The sequence below is a fragment of the Fringilla coelebs genome, assembly GCF_963513975.1.
Source record: "Fringilla coelebs genome assembly, chromosome: 13".
NCBI classification, from domain to species: domain Eukaryota; kingdom Metazoa; phylum Chordata; class Aves; order Passeriformes; family Fringillidae; genus Fringilla; species Fringilla coelebs.
In genome coordinates, this window is record NC_140039.1 from 6,091,614 (window position 1) to 6,111,515 (window position 19,902).

The 19,902-nt window shown below is 39.7% G+C and overlaps 1 protein-coding gene across 1 annotated transcript in view; it reads right to left on the reverse strand.

The window, feature by feature from the left end:
* Positions 1-19,902, reverse strand: part of DOCK3 (dedicator of cytokinesis 3) — a gene marked incomplete at both ends in the record, with an annotated part of 180,583 nt that overhangs the window by 95,268 nt on the left and 65,413 nt on the right. The window contains 3 exons of the mRNA XM_084214222.1: positions 7,600-7,754; positions 9,516-9,557; positions 17,104-17,188. Coding sequence (XP_084070348.1) covers positions 7,600-7,754; positions 9,516-9,557; positions 17,104-17,188 — 282 coding nt within the window. The remainder of the gene's footprint in view (positions 1-7,599; positions 7,755-9,515; positions 9,558-17,103; positions 17,189-19,902) is intronic.

A 19,902-nucleotide genomic window follows, 5' to 3' on the forward strand; every position in this document is an offset into this window, starting at 1 on the left:
GGAACACAGACCTGGCTTTTGAGGGGGAATTTCCCCACAGAAAGAGCTGAAGCACAACAAGAGGATTCCATCCACTGAGCCTTCCTACAGACAAAAAATTACGTGGAAGTGCTTTCTCTGAGCTCACTCACACAATAAACAACACAAATTTCCCCGCTGCCCCTCACATGAGCAGAATTTCTTCCAGCTGGGTGTGTTCACAACACATTGTCAATTCCTCCTGAGCAGGAAAAGGGAAGAAGTTCCAATGCTTGTAACTCATTGATTTCTTCCTGTTAACAGCTAAAAAAATCAAAATAACCCTGTAGAAAACTCTATATCCCTGCCTATTTGTACATCATACTTGATCCCCAACGCAAAAAAGCCCCCACTTGTGGGGGAAGGAGGATGGTGGTGGTGAGAGGTTCAAAATAAGATGGATATTTGTAAAAGCTCCCACTTTGGAATAGCTACATATTAATAATTCCATAGGAACTAGGAAAAATAGTAATTTTATAGAAAAGAATTAACATATTTAATAACAGCACTTACATCTCTTATGGCAACTTTCATATATAAATCCAGACAGTAGCAGGTTTTTTTGCATACACTATTAGCAAGACAGAGAATAAACAGGAAAACCAAGCAAATGCAGATTCCAGAGAGAAATCCAGGGAATGAAAGTCAACTGAAGCAACCTAATAAAGAAAATGAAAAGGCATCACCCCTCCTGTGTACTTTTCTAAAAATCTACCCAGCAAAAAACCTTATAAAATACTCCACAGGTTTTGTCTTCAGTGATGACAAAACTTGTGTTTCTCAGAAGTTCTATATTCTACCAGAAAGGCTCTTTGTCCCAGCTGTCTGTCTGCAGCAGACTTCAGAGACACACAGATTTTCCATGGTCACTGCAGTGACCAGAACAAGGCCATTGCTGTGGGTAGCAGTATTTCTTAATGCTTGCTTAGCTTTTGAGGAAGTTCACCTTGAGCAGGGTGAAAATCTCATGCTGCTCCCATTACTACTGCTATGAATTATCTATTGCACAAAACTCAGAAAAATACTTCCCTTGAAATACTAAAGCCACAACAAACTGAAGCACAGGAGGAGCTGATGAGGAGCTGATGGAGGATTAGCTATCCCAATAGATCAGATTGCTAAAAGACAGGTAAAAATATAAACATGGCTTTTTTCATGGCTAAGCAGAAGAAAAAACTCATTAGTTGGTAAGGTTAATCCCTAAGAAAATTTTCTGAATATTAAAGAAATAATTCTGAGTGATACAAAGTTATTTTTTCCCAGCAGCCAAATCATTATACTGACAGTGAATGAGATAACTTTTCTATTTTAAAATAGCTACGCTATTAAAAGCATAACAAAAGGAAAATTTAGCGCATATTGCACAATAAAAGTAAAATATAATTTTCTACTTCCTTACATAGCAACTGGCAATAAAGGAACATGATAATATTTTAAAGCAATTAACTGGGGATAAATGCCCACACATTGTCCCAGCACTCCCAGAGCCATTACTTGAGAGAAACAATTCAGAAAAAGGATCTTCAGGTCAGTCCCATATCCTGGGAGAGCATGCAGTCAGGCTGACACAGATTTTACTGCGGATCCTTCCACATTAATTAACAACTTCTCTTTCAGCTACTCAACCATATTTATCTACCCAGTGACCCTTCTTTCCTCTTTCTCACCTTATTAATGCCAGTCTTACTCTTTCTTATTTCACCTGCCCCCCTCTCTCCACTCCCAGCTGCCAAACCCCATCTGCCCAAGCAGATTCTAGTGTCCAGAACATGTACAAGTTCTACAGCCCTGCCTTGGGCAGGCTCTGTACAGGTGTTCCTGCATTAAGGATGCTGATCCTGCACATCAGAGCTTTGAGAGGACTCAAACCCCTTCTTGGACAGGACTTGTGGGAAATTTGCCATTGCATTTCACATGTTGGCTCAGTGCTTGAAATGAAAGCTCCTGAGAGTGGTAATCGTCTGCAGTTAGCAAGTGCTACAGGAAAATTATTCAAGATGGCATGTGTAAGCACAAAGTAATTTTAGCTACACTGTTCCTGCTAACATTTTTTTAGCAGCTGATATACATTCCTATTGACAGTTAAAAAGGAATAATAAAAAAAAGACTACATGATGATGAGAACCATGGAGCTAATGGCAATCAACAAATACAAACAGAGATGAGGGATTCCTGTCAAATTTGTCAAGGTAACCTTCAGCAGCTTGGTACAGATTTGTATTCTGACGTCAGAACCAGGAATACTGTGTCTCAGAGACTCCTACTACAGAAAAAGTGAAAATCAAATTCCCTACAAATTCATCATTTCTAAATCCAGTGTTTCCAAGTGGTGCATTTCATTCTACTCTACCTAAACACTGGCACAAACGTTTTCTTTTTCCAGCCTCCCCTGACCATTCAATTGCACTATTGGGGTTTCTACAGAACCAGGTTATACAAATGAATAGCAACTTGAGAAAACTTCTAACACTCACACACTGGTAAACCAAACCCAGGTTGGTCATGCCCCAGAAGTGTACTTGTTTACAAGGACACATTTAAATTAATAACTACGTTCTCTAATGTTTTTATCCCTTTAGTATCTTGAACTATTTACACACTTGTCTGTTGATTTTTATCACAGAAAATAATTTGGTTGGAAAATGACCCAAGATCCAGAAAGGACTTACAAATAGGAAATCATTATCTCCATTACCTCTGCAGTTACCACCAAACCCCACTGCAGAGGAGTACTAACAGCCAAACACTGCCACTGAGCATTTGACTCAGCCTTGAAAAATAGGGGCAGATGATTTTATGTCAGATGACTTTTGAGCAGCTGAATCCAACTATCCTGCTGTAGACCCAGGGCGTTTTTTCAGTCCATAATTATGTTTCCAAACCATGTTTCTCTCCAAAGAACTGCTTTGTCAATGGTGCTAAATCCTTAAGACAAGACTTGGGACAGACTGTACTGCTCACATTCTCCCCATCATCCACCCACAAGCTGAGAACATTTCCACAAAAAACATCTTTCTGTATCACCTATTAGCAAGAGCTTTAAAGAGCAAGCTTATATTTTTTCTCATTTTGGCTACAGCTTTTAAATTTTAACACTGAAAGAGATGTTTCCCAATCAAACTCCTAGCCTGTGTTGCAGTGTTTACAATCCTGTCTCACCCCAAAGACATGGCAGATATTTAAAACAGACACTGCAGAGAACATCTGGTCTCTCAACAAAGGGTTTGAACACTTTCTGTATGAGAAATGTCCACGTGGACCTCCTCAGTCAGTCCCATCAGCCCCAGCACAGGCACTGAGCACATCTCCCAAACCCCCAGTCACGACGAGGTCGTTGCTATAATGGGAATGGCAAAGGCTCAGTGAGTAGGAGGAGGCAGGTGGAGGAGTTACCAGCAGAAATATGCACAACACCATCTCCCATGCATAATTACTGCTTAGGCCCCCAGATCTTCAAATTCAATCACATCAGAATTTCTCTTTTGTTCTATTCACTCTCCATAATTAAGGATATTTCTAGATGACAAGAAAATTTTAAATCCCAGTGGTGTGCAAAATAGGGTAACTGGTTGAAGATGCAGGCAGAATGAAAAACATTCACATGTTTAAACATAAACTTTATAAAGAAAAAATAAGACAGAAGTTTATTTATCCTTTTCCATACTCAAAAGGCTGAGAGAACTGGGACTGCTCAGCCTGGAAAAGAGAAGGCTTCAGGGTAACATAATTGCCCCTTCCAGAACTTGAAGGGAGCCTACAGGAAAGATGGAGAGAGACTCTACAAGGGCTGGAGTGAGAGGACAAGGGGGAATGGCTTTACACTGAGAGTGGGTTTAGATGACATATCAGGAATAAATTCTCCCCTGAGGGGGTGGGGAGGCCCTGGCACAGGCTGCCCAGAGAAACCCTGGATCCCTGGGAGTGTCCAAGCCCAGACTGGACAGGGCTTGGAGCAGCCTGGGAGAGTGGAAGGTGTCCCTGCCCATGGCAGGGGGAGGAACAAGATGGCTTTTTAGGTCCATTCCAGCCCAAACCATTCTGGGATTCTATAACAGTTAGAATGGACTTAACAAGCTTATTTTCAGAAAAAAATCCCACTATCATACTTCTAAAAATGACATTTTTCTAAGTTATGCATAATTCCATGCATTTCCAAGAAAAATAGAGTTATACAATAGGTATCTAAACCTCACTCTTTTACTGAATTTAATTTATTTTCACTATCAAAACCATGCTAAAAATGTCAAGAAATGTAAATGTATCTCTTATTTGTTGCATCTTTCTAGCACAAATAACATTCTGCATGCCTTTGTCCACCAGTTTCTAGCTCCTTCAGAGCAGTTCATCCAGCCTGTATCTCTTTATTCTATCAAGTTTAATACTTCTCTTCTGTTGAGGCAGGAGGTGTGCTCCCATATAACAGAACAAAATTAGTTGGCTTTGATGTGATTTGTGCTTCACAAATCTATGTTGACTTTTACTTACCATCTTGTTAGCTTCTTAGTGCTAACAAGTAGTGTATTTGTTCCACAACTTTTCACATTTGTCGTCGGATTGCAGCTGACCTTCTTAGGGAGATTGAGGAAAAACAGCCATTAAATACTCCAGCTATCTTGGAAACATCTGCTCATGGCTTAACATCCCCTTTAATCTGTTCAGCTATTTCTTCATTTTGTAAAAAAAAGGTTTTTTGCTGGTAAAGCATTATAGACTTATTCTTTTGGTTTTTTGTCCTTGATGCTCTTTGGTAGGTTGCATTTTTTTCTCCAAGTTTCTGTCTCTTCCCATCCCTGTTTGTGCAATTTCATTTGTTCTGTTTTATACTTTCCAACCACAGAATACAATAGACTTTCTTTTGTCCCCATATATTTAATTTTTTCCTTCATACTCAAACAATTTGCTTCTGTACTCTTCAACAGTATCATTCACAAACAGACAACTCTCAAATGTCTTTTCTCCATATCAGTTTACCTATCTCTATTTTATCTTTACTGGCACCTTCCTTACTGAGTTCACCACCTTTACAGTAACATTTTCTTTGCTGTTACTCTCAACCTGATCCCTCCATGATCATTCATCCCAAGGTATATCTCACAATGGGGTATAATCATTGGCTATAATCCAAACTAGATCAATTATCACATCATTTTCCAGTAACTTCCACTTAGCAAACAAACTGAGGTATTAAAGATGAGTCACAAAGTTGCTAGACTAGTATCTTTTGTATGCAAGAAAAAAAGAAATCCCAAATACTTTAAAACAGACAAATAAGCTTTAATCCCTTTTTAAATCTGAGCCTTCAAGTTCTATTTACTTAGAAGTATTACTTTCTATATTTATGCCAGATTAAAAGTGAAGTAACTTTTTCCTTGTGCTTACCTCTAGGTCTGACCCCTGTGCTGGCAGTGTTGTTATTCCTGCTGTCCATAGCTCCCCACTGTCACCTTTTGCTCCTCCTTTGCTGACAACCATTAAACACAGGAGTATTTTTGTATTCAGAACCTGGGAACCATCTCAAAAAGTATTTCAGCTGCTGCTCCAACCTTCTGATTGCTAATCCACACCTGGTGCATGCTGTTGCTTCAGCCCTTGAAAAACACTGGAACTCTCAGCAATTCTTCACTTAACCTCCCTGGGAAATAGCTCTTGGCACCAGCAGGTTCAGGGAGGTTTGTAATCCAGCACATGTCCAAGGCAGTAACGCTGAAAGCCACTCAGCCTCCAGCATGAGCTGCTTGGGTAAGAAATTTATCAACCTCCAAACCATTTCAGAAGTCAATTTGTCCCTTTCATTTAGAGTGCAGTGTGCAGAAGCCTTGCTTGGGTTTTTTACCTTAATGTACTATTTCCCGAGAGGAGAGAAAATGTTTTAAAGTAGATATAAAAACATCATTCTAAATTTGTAGCAATGTGTTTGTCTGTTTTCTGGTTTCTTCTCCAAAACAGAGCTCAGCCTCATTACACATTTCTTCCCCAGCACTCTTTGGGATGTAAGAAAATGTAAAAATTATGCTGTTTTCATTACAGCAGACCACTGATGCTTAATGCAAAGAGCTAAGTAATAACAACTGTTTGTACAAAAAAGCATTACTCTATATATTTAAATTTGCCTGGACCGCTCTTTGTGCTTTTTCTCATTATAACTATTATTTCCTTTTTTTTAATCACTGGCAAACCCCTTTCCTTAAGGCTCTCCACTCAGTGTTTACATACAAACTGCAGCCCAAGGCAATTCATCTCCTTTCAAAGCAATTTCTGCTGGCAGCAGCTTGTCCACCTGTCCCTTCCTCTTCCTGGCAGCTTTTCTCATCTCAATTATTTAATATTTTACTGCTTTGCAGTAGGAACTAGTTTGGTGTATTTTTTCTGTTTGATTTTCCATTTTCACCTTTCCCTTTTAACAGCTATTTTCTGGTAATTCTCTCAAGAGAAGAATCATAGGCACATCCTAAACTCCATCCACTGGAGTGTCCAAAGAGCTGCAGAGATGGGAAAGGTCTGGAGGAGGAGCTTACCAGGAGCAGCTGAGGGCCCCTGGTTTGTTCAGCCTGGAGGAGACTGAGGGGAGACCTCACTGGAGCCTCCAGCATCCTCCTGAGGGGCAGGGGAGGGGAGGGTACCAATCTCTGCTCTCTGTGCCCAGGCACAGCAGGAAGGGGCTGGAGCCGCGTCAGGGGAGGTTTAAGCTGGATATCAGGAATACCATCAAGTCATCAGAGCTTTCTAATATAGACCAATTTTCAGTGGGATGTACTCTGAAGAGACACAAAACTGTTCTCACTTACTCTGAGCTTTCTTCCTAAGAGAGGAAGGAACATTCTGTGGCTCTTCTCTCACTTTGAAACAAATCTAAATCTAATTGCTGAAAACTTTTTCTATGGCAGCAAGTGACTGTCAGGAAATGCTTTTGGTAAAACTCAGCACACAGCACAAATATGGTGTTCTTCAGATCAGACCAAGCTGCATTTGCTAAACTTCCAAGCCACAAAATAAATGCTGCAATGCTCTTCTACATACCCTGATGTTTTCAAAACACATGCTTGTAAGAGGAAAAGCCAGCCCATCTCATGTTTGCTAACACTGGTACCAATTAGTTCAATAAACTGAGAGCACAGACATAGGGATAAATGTTAAGAGCTTATGTTGAGAGCAATACAGTGAGGAGAAAGAGCTATTTTGTGACAGGCCTGGAAGGCAAGGAGTGGAGGAGAGTTACAGAGGCACACAGCAGTCCCTTCTCAAACCGGCCCCACAGCATGGCCCTGTCATTATTTGTGCTTCTTAATCAACAGGAGGAGGTTCCTAAGGAGGAAGCTATGAGACACCAAGACCTTGGAGGCAAAGTCAGAAAACTAAAAATTTCAACCATTCTGTGCCTTTAATACTTCACTAAATTTCCTATGCAAAGAGCAGTACTTCTGATATTCCCATGTAAGAACTGCAGGGCCAGCAACTCATGATATCCCAGCTCTGTCCTTCCAGCTGGGCCACAAGAACACACCTCGGGTTTATCTCCAGTGCAGCTGCTCTGCTCACAGCTCTTTTCCTAGGAAGCTCTTTAGCTCTTTGACAAATTCCTACCTGATCTGTTTGCCTTCCCGGACATCGTACAAGGAGAAAAAGACATCAGTGTCTTCTCCAATGGTGTTGTAGGTGAAGCTCTTCAGGCTGAGGAAGAAGTGATGAGGCACTGGCATCCGACAGGCGTCCCCGTGCCGCTGACGGATGGTGTCCACCTGAGCCAAACCAGGGAAAACCATTGGCACTTCCTCACACAGAAAGGACACCTGAACAGACCAACTTGAGCATTTTAACAGAGATCCTGCTCTCCTCTCACCCTCAAGTAAAAGTTTAATCTCAAATATATTCTGCCTCAGAGACAGGGGCTAGATTAAGCTTTCTGCCTCTATTTTTAACGCCTCTAATTTGAATAGATTGATGAAACTGTGATAACCAAGTAGACACAAACCAAATGGTTTATGCATTGGAAATCTGATTTTATCAAGTAAACCAAGTCAATTCTATTTCTCAAATTTTGCTTTGGTTCTGGTACTGAAAATGAATTATAAGACAGTACTGGAGTGGGTCCTGATGATTTCCATTTAAAGCAGATGGACTTAAAGCATTGTTAGTAACATTTGTTACATTACTTCTTTTGAGCAGGTGCAATTCACTTCTAGAGGTCATTTCTGCAGCAGTAGGATGAGGGCAGTGACTGTCCCCCTGTACTGGGCACTGCTGAGGCCACACCTCAAATCCTGGGGTTTGGGCTCCTCACTGCAAGGAAGAACTGAGGTGATGGAGCCTCTCCAGGGAAGGGAAGGGAGCTGGGGGAGGGTCTGGAGCACAAGTCAGATGAGGAGCAGCTGAGGGAGCAGAGGGGGCTCAGCCTGGAGAAAAAGAGGCTCAGGAGGGACCTTATTGCCCTGTGCAGCTCCCTGAGAGGAGGTTGTAGCCAGGTGAGGGTTGGTCTTTTCTCTCAAGGAACAAGTTGCGTCAGGGAGGTTAGGTTGGATATTAGGGAAAAATTCTACACTGAAAGGGTTGTCAAGCACTGGAACAGGCTGCTCAGGCAAGTGGTGGAGTCACCATCCTTGGAGGGATTTAACAGATGTGTAGATGGGGTGCTTAGGGACAGAGTTTAGTGGTGGCCTTGGCAGTGCTGGGGGAACATCTGGACTTAATCTTAGGGGCATTTTCCTCTCAGAAACAATCCATGACTTAGAACAAGGCTTAACAGGCCAGCTTGTCCTGCAGGTATAAAAGAACTTAACAAGGTTGATAACATAAGCAACCAATCAAGGAAATAGAAAGGTTTACAGTTTGGCTCAGCATATCAAGACCTATTTACAGCAGCGAATGCTGGGGTGGCCAAAGGAAAAAAAGAGTATAAGCAAATGTAGGCTTTCAGTTTTTACAACCCTTTACATTCATTCATGCTGATCTCAATAAACAGGTTGCATGAATATCCTAAGTTCCCTATGCTCACCTCCTCTGAATGCATAGACAGGTACAGTCTAACCAAAAAAATCTTAAATTTCCAGACTTACAATTCAGATTTGTACTTGTTTAAAAGGAATTTTGTTCTGGACTTAAAATTAAACCCAAGGAAATCCTCATTCTTTAAAGACAGGTACCCGTGGAAGCACAGATCTCTGTAAAGATCAAAGCCAGATTCCATGACCAGGACAGGATTATCCAGTACAGAAAGGATGTGTGAAACAGAAGCCACTAAGCCACGTGTTTGCAGGTAGACAGAAGAGTCACAGGGGCAGACTGAGGCTTTTGATCTCTCTACACAATTGTATCTTTTAAGAACAACAGTTACAAGCTCAGGAAGAGACCTAAGTGGAATTTGAAGAAGGACCTCAGTGACTTAAATACTTCTGAGGAAGTGTTCTGTGGGAAAGGACTTACCCAGTAATCTCCATCACACCTTTACCTTCATTACCAAGAACTTAAAGACAATAAAAAATTCAAACATGGATGGTATTTACCTGTGATGTGCTCTGCTGGACACTGTGTCTACTTGACAAATGCTGTGGAGATACAAAATAGTAAAATTTAAACCTTTTTGAAAGTAAGAAATATTTACATTATATTTATATAGCATTAGAACAGTAATTCTAAAATATTACTATCAAAATGATCAGCAACTTTTCATACCTTTTTTCAGTGTATCATCACTCACAAGACCACTTGTTTTCCTAAAGGCTTTTCTCAGTTAAGCTGTTTCTTAACGTATTTGAATTTACAGGGAGTATTTACCTTAGCTTTTAAAGTAAAAGGCTGTCACAAGTTAGACAGAATTTAAAAAAGAAATGCTATTACAGTGTTGGAAAATTTCATTACTCTGTATAATGTCTGTCTTCTTCTGCTAAATGGGAAGATACCTCACCACTAATCCTCACCTCCTGGTATGTTGCCTGTGGAAAGGTGCATTTGTTAAAAAACACAAGCATCTAGCAAGAAAGATGGATTTTAGAGGTTAAATCTTTTTGCTCTAATAAAAAAATGAAATCCTGAAAATTGGTTAAAGACTCTACTACAATTTTAGCTGCCCAATACCTGTAAATAAGAATCAGTATAAAGAGCTACATGTCTAAAAACTCAAAGGATGATGCTGTATTTAAAGCCTTTTTTGCTAGGAGGAGATGTTATAATCAGAAAATGGACTGCAAGACTCACTGAAGCCATTTAATCTCCAAAGGGAGATTTAAATACTAATCTAAATTGAAAAGGTTTCAGAGAGCTTTAAAAAAACCCATCATTAATGATTCTGCCATGCCTTTCCCTGCACATCATCTTATTATTAGCATTTTAAACCAAAATATTAACATTGACACTGCCACACATTATTAAATACTCTCTTCATTCTCCCCACCTCCCTCCTCCTATTACAAACCCAACATCTCATTCTGACCAAACATTTACACTCTATATCAGAATTAACAGATCTGTTGACAAACACAAAGCTTCAAAGGAGGTGAAAGCCAAAGATTGTCCACGAAATGTATCTGGCAATACTCTAAAACTACAATGCTGTCTTTCACATAGAAGACAAATAGGACTTTTTACCACAAAAAGAGAGATACTCTTAATAATGAGAAGGAGGTGCTGGGGTACTGAGGAAGCTGCCAGAAGTGCTCACTGAGCCCCTTTCAATCCCTCACCAGCAGTGGGCCCAGCTGGCCAAGGATGCCCCTGGATTTGACACTGCTGATAGCACATCTCCAATCCTGTGTTCAGTTTTGGGCCCCTCACTACTGGATCAGTTATTAGGGAAAATTTGGTCACCCAAAGCATCATCAAGCATTAGAACAGGCTGCCCAGGGCAGTGGTGGAGTCCCCACCCCTGGAGGGATTTAAAAGACCTGTAGCTGTGGTACCTGGGGACAGGGGTTGGTGGGGCTGTGGCGGTGCTGGGGGAATGGTTGAGCTCAATGATCTTAAAGGTCTCCTCCAACAGAAACAATTCTGTGATTCTAAATGGCATATTTTGACATCTGTTTACATTCACAGTTATAAAAATGTCCTCATTCACACTCTCAGTAGAAAAATAATGATCTTCAGTTCCATTGTTTGTGTAACTACTGCATCATCTTCTGAATGTTAAAAGCCTTCAAGTTGGCTGAGTTGCCTATTCATCTTTTTGTCACCTGCAACCACTCAGAATCAGCTGGCATAGAAAAGACCAGTTATTTAAGCTATTCAAGGTGTCCTGACTTTTTCCGGTTAAATTAATCTCTAAATCCAAGTTAGAAAGTGAGACAGGCAACACAAATATGAGAGGTGGTCTGAAGAGATTCATCAGCAAACACTGCTGCTTACAGAGTGTACACTGAGGTAAATCTATGACAGTAAGTGGTAAAAACCTCAGGTTTTAAATTTTTCCACAACCAAAAGATTAGATTTGACTAACTCTCTGCTTTCATGCTTCAGGACCACGTTAGAACAATACAATCACTGACTGAGTTAATTTATGTGCCCTTGCCTCTGGCCAGGCAAAGTGCCCAGAGGGTACTTGGATGGGAGGGTGACTGAAAATAACCAACATGGATTTATCAGGGGTACATTATGCTGGATCAAGTGATTCCCCTGAGGTAAAATAACCAAATCAGTAGAAGAGGGAAGATTAGTGGCTGCTGTGTCTCCCCAGCTCAGCGAGGCCCTCAGCATGGTCTCCCACAGCATTCCTGTACCCAAGCTATAAACTCACACCTTCATGGACAGACCCATTATTTGATAAAATAAACCTAACAAACAGTAGGATTTTCAGGCTCCAAAGGTAGTGGCTGATAGTTTTCAGGGGTCTGTCCTGAGACTTATGTGGTCTTAAATTCCCAGATGATCCTAAACTGGAGGCAGCAGACTGGCAGGGTCCTACTAAAGCAAGTGAAACAGAAATCAGGGCAGCACTCAGGCAGCAGGGACATTTAACAGTTTACTGTTTCTGTTACCAGAAATGGAGCTAGTAGACTGAAAACAACATTAATTCATTTTTCCTCAGCACTGAGTAAACTGCAGCTGAAGTACTGCATTCAGCAAAGGCCAGTGAAGCAGCACAAGGTGTTTGAGGAGGATGCAGGGAATGCAGCATTTTGGGTCTGGAGAAGAGAAGGTCTGTAGGTGACCTGTGGCAGCCTTCCTTGTAACCATGAAGTTCCCAGCATGAAGAGGCAGCCAGGCTCTCCACAGAGCTGCACAGCGCATTGCCCAAAATACTGTGGTCATCAACTACACCATGGGATATCCCAATGTTCCAACAAGGCAAAATGTAACTCCATCAGGGCAGCCATTACAACATTCCATCCCTTCCTTTGAAGAACTTGAACATCCAACTGGACAAAGCACTGAGCAGCCTGGTCTGAATTCAGTATTGACCTTGCATTGAGAGCAGAAAGTTTGCCTAGACCTCCCTTCTAACCTGAAAAGCCTCCCAAAGTGATATAAAAATAGGACTGTTACTAAATTATCTATCTTCCTTCTAAAAAAAAAAAAAATCAGTTTAAACTTTATTTTTCAAAAAAAATAGTTGTCTGCAAAGGTTGTGCAAACTTTAACAGATACAATGTTCAGTATATCTTTCCTCATCAAAGTGTTTTCTGATGCTTAAATTGATTCCTTGCTATTGTAACCTAGGTCTATTGATTCTTTTCTTATCCATCATTAGGATGAAAAGATTAATTAATTCAGCATGTGATTCCATTATAACCTCAAATATCCTCAAAAAACCCACCTAAGCTTATAGTGTCCCAATCTGTACTTCAGAGACAACAATTGACTGCAGGAGTTAAAACATTACATTTATGATTCTCTCTGGTATACTGCATTTTTCACACAATTTCTTAAATTTCCCTTTATTATTTGGAATTCTGATCCTTTCCTCCACTGAAAGCATCAGAAAGACCATTTCCAACAATGTGGATTTTGTATATTTAGTAAGCAGACTCCTTATTTCAGCATCTAGTCCTTAATTAAACATTAAACTTGAAGTACTACAAAATGGAGGATGACCCCAAGAAATTCAGCTAATTCATCTCTCCTCCTATTTAATCAAATTATTAACAACCTTTTTTTTTTTTTCTGGTATGTGTTTTCTAATAAGCTCTGTGTTTACATTACAGTAATTTCATTTAGAACTAATGACCTTTAGAGAATTTAAATTAAAACAAACATTTAAAACCTTTACCAAAATCTAAAAATGGCATCAGCTGCATTCCTCCATCCACTAGACTTATCTATGTTCTGAAACTTTTTAAAATTGCTTATTCTGGACAAGTTCACACATACTAATACTCATGTCCTTGCTGCAAGTAATTATTATTTTCTTTATTATTATTATTTTCCAGCATTTGTTACAGGGAGAGAAAAATTACCAGCTCCTCCTCCATCACCTATTCTTAAGGTGTGAAATTGGCTTGCCCTTTGCTGGTATTCTGGAACCTTATCCATCTTCCCAATGATTATCACTAACACGTCTGATATGGCTTCTCCAAAGATCCCAACTGGAATGTACATAGTTCCAAATCCCCTGGAACTGAAAACTTCTTGAGAAAGTTACCACCTTACCAGAGTTCAGTGGGGCAAGAAGGACATTAAGTGCCACATTATTTTCTTGCATCACGTGCCAGTTGGTTTTTCCCAATATAAAAACTTTCTTTTAGCTTCCCAGTGAGTACCAGGTTAATTATACAAAACTGTTTCTTGGTACAATTGACCACATTTGCTTGTTTTATTTGAATTTGTGTATTGCCTTTCTAATTTTTCTATCTACCCATTTGTGCTATTCTATTATACTTCTCTATAATTCTGTTCTTGTAAACTGGCTCTCAGTAATCTCAATTTCCCTTTCACTCTAATGCCTGGAGGAAATGAAGAATTCTGAATTTATCCACCTTGGCCTGTTAGAGAGCATCTTGTGGTTTTGCTTTTAATTCACTGAAAGAACTATCAATTGTCCTTACCTCCACTTTCTCATCAAACCTCTTTCTCATGGTATCTTATCTACCAATATCAGTTTTCAGTGTTGTTCTTCCTCATTCCTTCCCTAACAATGCCTGGTGAGTGAATCCCATCATTCCCAAGTCAGTCTTAAACTGCTTTCTGCCTTCATATTCTCATCTGACTTTTTACTGGGCTTTAGAACCCAACATATACAAACCTGTTCTCTGCCAATCTGCTTTGTTTTACAAAGAACAACCAAGAAAATAAAAATTAAAAAAAAAAAACCAACAAAGTTTTCCTGATCTTCTGTCTAGTTTGTGCTCAGTGGTTTTCTTTATCTAGAAGAGTTTTGGGTAACTGAATTCTTATTTTCTTGACTATTCCATCTTATCAATCACATTTACCACTTGAATAAAGAATAAACAGTTCAGAGGCGATGGCAGCATTAATTTGAAACTATTCATTTAGGAACTTGATTTTTTTTTTTTTAATTAGGAACTCTGGTGAACTCATGGCATTTCTCTCACACAGTTGGAAGAAATGCCTAAGCTGCAGCAGTTATACAGTCAACAGCTGTGCCTTTCATGCACCTCCTGACCTTGTCCTGAAGACACATACCCACTTCAATAATCTTATAGAAAAGCTAAACATAATTAATCACCAGCTTTGAACATTTCTGATTTGTGAAATGACTTCAGACATTTGGGTCTTGTAACCCTTCCACTAAAATGTGCCATCCAAGTGTCCCTGACATCTGCAGGACTTTGTGTTCCTAAATGACAACTTCAATCCAGGGGCAACTCCAGCGCTGAGCTCTGTGGCAGAATTCTGAGAACATATTTTCCCACCATTCAAAAGTAATATGTATTTTTAAAAAGTGTTCTGTCATATTGGTTAAAGTCACAAACATTGTCATAGGGAAAGGGCAATTTGCTTTCCTTCAGGAGCAAAGCAACAATTCCTGACAAGTGCTGTGCATCCTGCAGCCACTGGCATTTAGCTTCAGAATGAGTAACATGGAGAAGCAGGATGTGCAAGGCCTCAGAGCACAACAGCTCTGCCAGAGAGATGAATACAGCATCACCCAGCAGTCACAAACACACTTAGCAATGAAACATGAGAGCTAAAAGAGAGGCTCAAATGTAACAACTTACAATTTATCAAGAAGAGCAGTGCTAAGTCTAATGGCTGAGTAAAAAGCGCTTGAATCTCTGTTGTCACAGAGAGAAAAGTCTGATGTGTTACCTCAGCCATTGCTCTGCTAATGAGTGTTTTCACATTTAACATCCTACAATCCTGAAAATATAAGAAAGTAATTTGGCTCTCACAACTATTCCTGCAAGATTATTTTACAATGTAAAACCTCACTGCTCATTTGAGAGGCCATAAAGTATTTTGTCATAAATAAGAAGGATTCTCTCCCTGCATTTTTGTTAAGTATTAAAAGCAATCCCCAAACCACATTAGAAATAACCCTAAAACAACTTAAGTCACTAACATACCTTTCCTTCATTTTTTACCAAATTTAATTTTAAAATAAGTAACAGGTTTTCAGCTGCTTTGGTTCCTGAAATTGCCTCCTGACTGTGAAGAGATGTGATTAGACAGCACTGTCCTCTTGCATCTACAGACTCCGGCAGCAGTGAAGTGTGAAGTGAGTAATGGTTCTGTCCTGAGCCCTGCCCAGGATGGAGCAGCACAGAGACAGTCACAGGACCAAGGGGTGACATAATCAGGCTGCTCTGGCAATAAATATTGCCTATTTGCAGTAGTCCAAGTATTCAGAGTAAAAAAATGTGCAGAATAAACCTCAGAGTAATAAACCAATCCTTAGTTAGCAACTAATCTCACACCCTGAGTCTTCACTGATGGAATTTGCTACTGAGTTATTTCTAGGCTGTGCTGAAGGAAAACTCTGCTGTACTGGCACTAAACTCTCCTCAGACCATGGCAAATTAGGAACAAACTTTAAAAATTAGCTCTATAGACTAGTGTACTTTCATATTTCTTATGCAGAATTCTTATTTCTTTCCATGAAATCCACTACTATACAGTGCAAATAATCCGAACCAGCAACAGCACCCAGCTTGTTTACAAAACATGCCCTTGGTTTAAGGAAAAGTCACATCTTGCAACCAAACCCATCACCAAGCCATGGACCTCTCTGCCCCTATTTTAAATAGCTGAAAGTCAAAACTGTTTTCAAACAGGAAATTAAAAGCTTCCTAGAAGTGAGTGACACTCTAACAACATTACGTCGAAAACAAATATTTTCTTTGGAAGATATTAAATGAAGAAGTTGTACAAAATAATTGCTGAGGGGTTTTTGTCTTTGTTGTAGATAAAACAGCATCTGAGGAAGAGTTTTCATTCATTTTCCTGAATTATACATGTTGTTTCTCCCTCTACAGTTACATCACAATCCAGACCAAAATGATATGTATTAGTCCTACTAACAGAGAATCCAAACACAGTTAGGTAGTAAAATGCATCAGTGGCTTTACAGTTCACTAATGGCACAATTCACATTTCCAAAACAAATTCAGCTTCATTATGTACAAACAGGACTGCACAAGTGACTAATAATGACAGCATTTGGAACTCACTCCAGTGAAGGAATTATACTACTTCACCTGAAAATCCAAATATTCTTATTCAAATGCACTCCATGCTTTCTAAGGAGCACTCACATTCAGCAGGGATGGCCTTAATGTTCAAGGATTAGTTCTGCTTAAATTAACTACTGCACTGGTCTCCCTCCTCTCCCCTTTTTTGTGAGCTCAAGAAGTCTTTGCAACAGGGCAAAGATGTTTATTATCTATGCAACCACAAAACCAGACTTTTCACTTAGGTATTCTTCATCTGCAAATCTGCCCAAAGAATCAAATAATGGTTCTCACAGGCTTTCTGAACTCAGAGAACCTTCCAAGAGTTAACAGCATGTTACTTTGTAAATTGAAATAAAAATGTATCAAAGCATGCCACTGCTTAGGGTAGGAGAGACACTGTTCCGGTGATCAGGGTGCAAATGAACATCATTGGAAACAAGGAAACATGTAAGAATAAAGAATAAAAACATTTTCCCTTCTTTCCCTCCCACAGTGAAAACTCAGAGCAATCTCCCATAGAATTTCTTACCATTTTATAAAGGTCTGAAACACTGATCTGATCTGAATCCACAACCTCAAAGTCTTTCCGTGGAACTAAGTCAAGGCCCAAATGTCTGCAAGAGAAGGAAGGAACAATGTCAGTGAGGAACATGAATGGTCACCAACAGCTCCTGCACGTGCCTCCTCCAGGGCAGGGACACAGAAATTCCAGTCTTACTGCAATTGTTAACCATTAAACAATTCTAAAGAAAATTTAATGCAAATATCAAAAAATCCCTCAACAAACTTGTTACTTTTTGTTCCCTGACTTCAGTGGAGCTCAGGCAATTAATGCTGGGGAAGCTTTAGGCCAATATGCCGGTGCAATACTCAACACAAGGAAATTTTGTACATGGAAATGTAGCAGGCAAACAGAGTTCATACTCTGTTTGCCTGCTGAAGTATTTGAGTAAGATCCTTCATTACATAAAGAAAAAGTTCCATTAACAGTCCTGTTCAAATGTGCCAACAAATTCCAAGCCTTGGGAAGCTGCTTTGATATTCCTGGCGCTCATAAAACTTCACCCCCATGTAAACACAGTAATTTTTGTTAGTAATAAACAATGACTGCAATAACAATAATCTTAATCTGTATTTGTAACACGCACAAAATGTTTTTAATTATTCTGAACAGAATTAATATTTTGGCTCAAATCAAATATATAAACTGATAAAAAAATACCAGTGCAAAGATGACAAGTTAAGGAATTCAGGGGTAGAGAAGGCAGTTCAGGTCACAGCTTCACAGGAGGAGCAGACAGAATAAGATATTCTTTATCCAGACAAATAAATGAAAACTGTTAATGATTAATTAATAACTGTAGACTGCAGAACAAGACAACCTTAAAGGCGACAAACCCCAAGTTTTGCTCCATAGATCTTCAGTTTCTGAGGCACAAATAGATCTTCAGTTCATAGATTTTCAGTTTCTGAGCATTACAATAAAAAGCTACACTAAACAATATTATTAGGAGTAAATTTTTTAAAAACCCAACACATGAATTAACTATTTTCCTGCTTTTGCCTTATATAACTTTGATACTTCACTTCCAGACATTTTGTATTGAAATTCTTAACAGTCTTAAAGAAAAAAACCAAACAGAAGAGGTGCCCTCACCAATTACTGTGGCACTCCTGTCACAAACTATAAAAGAAAAGCAGAAGCCAATTTAATTTTGTAATCAGAGAGGGAAACATTCTGCACAGACTTGTTCCTGATGGCAAATGAAAAATTTTATTGAGAAAAATCTCTCTGGTACTGTAGAGTAATTGTGTGGAGCAATAACAGAAGGCTCCAGGCAATCCAGTGTCTCTTTCTGAGCAATTGGCTTAAAACAACAGCTGGGGAGAAGCAGCGGTTTGGAGGAAGCTCAGCTACCTTTGCTCACCAAGGTGCTTTTAAACGTTACCCAGAAGTTACCAAACTCCATAATTCTTTTTTTAAACCTTTGCCTAAGCAGGTTTTCCTTCTTTATTTATGTCCCTAAACCATCGCATCTCCAAAATACAGCTCAGCCCTGTTCACTTGCCCTGGCAGCACCGTACGGTCATTGAAACCCCCTACTGACCAACTGGAATTTCCATGTTCTCAGTTCTTTGCTCAAATCAATTATATTTTCAATGGAAAAAAGGGAGCAGCTTTCCCTCTCCAATGCAGTTTCATGTCAATTACCAAATTCTAAATTCTAATGCTACATTGTGAAAGTCATGGTTTCACACTTTGCTTTGATTAAACCTATCAAGCACAAGTTATCTGTGGCCCAGGACCAGTATCTGAAAACTGCAGCTGCAACTATGAAGATTACTGCACCTATTTACCAAATGAAAAAGATTAAAATAAGGACACACTAGGTAATCCTTACCTGCAGCTGCCAGTTGAGCCTACTTATCACAGAAAGTAAAAAAATATAATACAAAAAATGGTAAAATTAGTCAGAGATCACTGCAAAGGTTTTTTTTTTTAAAAAAAAAGTTAGTGCTCATCAAATTCATTCACAGAAGCTTTCCTGAATGTGAGTATCTAAACAACCTCCAAAACACCCTGTCATTCACATGTGTGCACACTCCCACCCCCAAAGGGTGGGATAAGGGATTTCCCCTCAGCACACAGATATGAACTGACATTATCAAAGCCACTGTGTGTGCACTGCAGTTCCAGGGCAGTCACAGAGCTCTATTACAGTTCCCCAGGAAAACCTGGCCAAGCCAATCCCAGCCTGACGAGGTTCTGTTCACATCATTTCAGCTCTCTGGAGAGCTGGGGTAAAGCAGTGCCTGCACTCATTACTCAGAACACGACAAAAGTATCATCTTCTGCTTAATAATGTTCAACACAACTGCAGCAGCATCCCTGTGAAACTTATCTAATACCCTATTTTTAGTTAAATCCCTTAACACCGTGGATTTTCAGCCCAGAAGATTCTCATTCTCTAATACTATGTTAATCCTGCACAACACTTGCTCCCAGCAAATAAGGGTGTCTTGGCTGGAGCACAAACACACAGCCATTTACTGCGCAGGTGGAAGTTCAGGTTTGTACACTCAATTTGTATCAATTATTTTTTTGCCTATGAAGGACTGACAACATAATGCTTGACATGGCAATGACAGTCAGTGGCCCAATTTCCCTCTCTATTATCAAACACTGGGGGAATAGAAGAGCCCCAGCTGCCAGGCAGTATTTCTCCAAAACAGAGCATGCATAAAAATTACATAATGTGCTGGTTTGTTTATTTGACAGTTCCTGTCTCCACAATACTTCCTTTTACAAGCAAATTCTTGTGCTCTT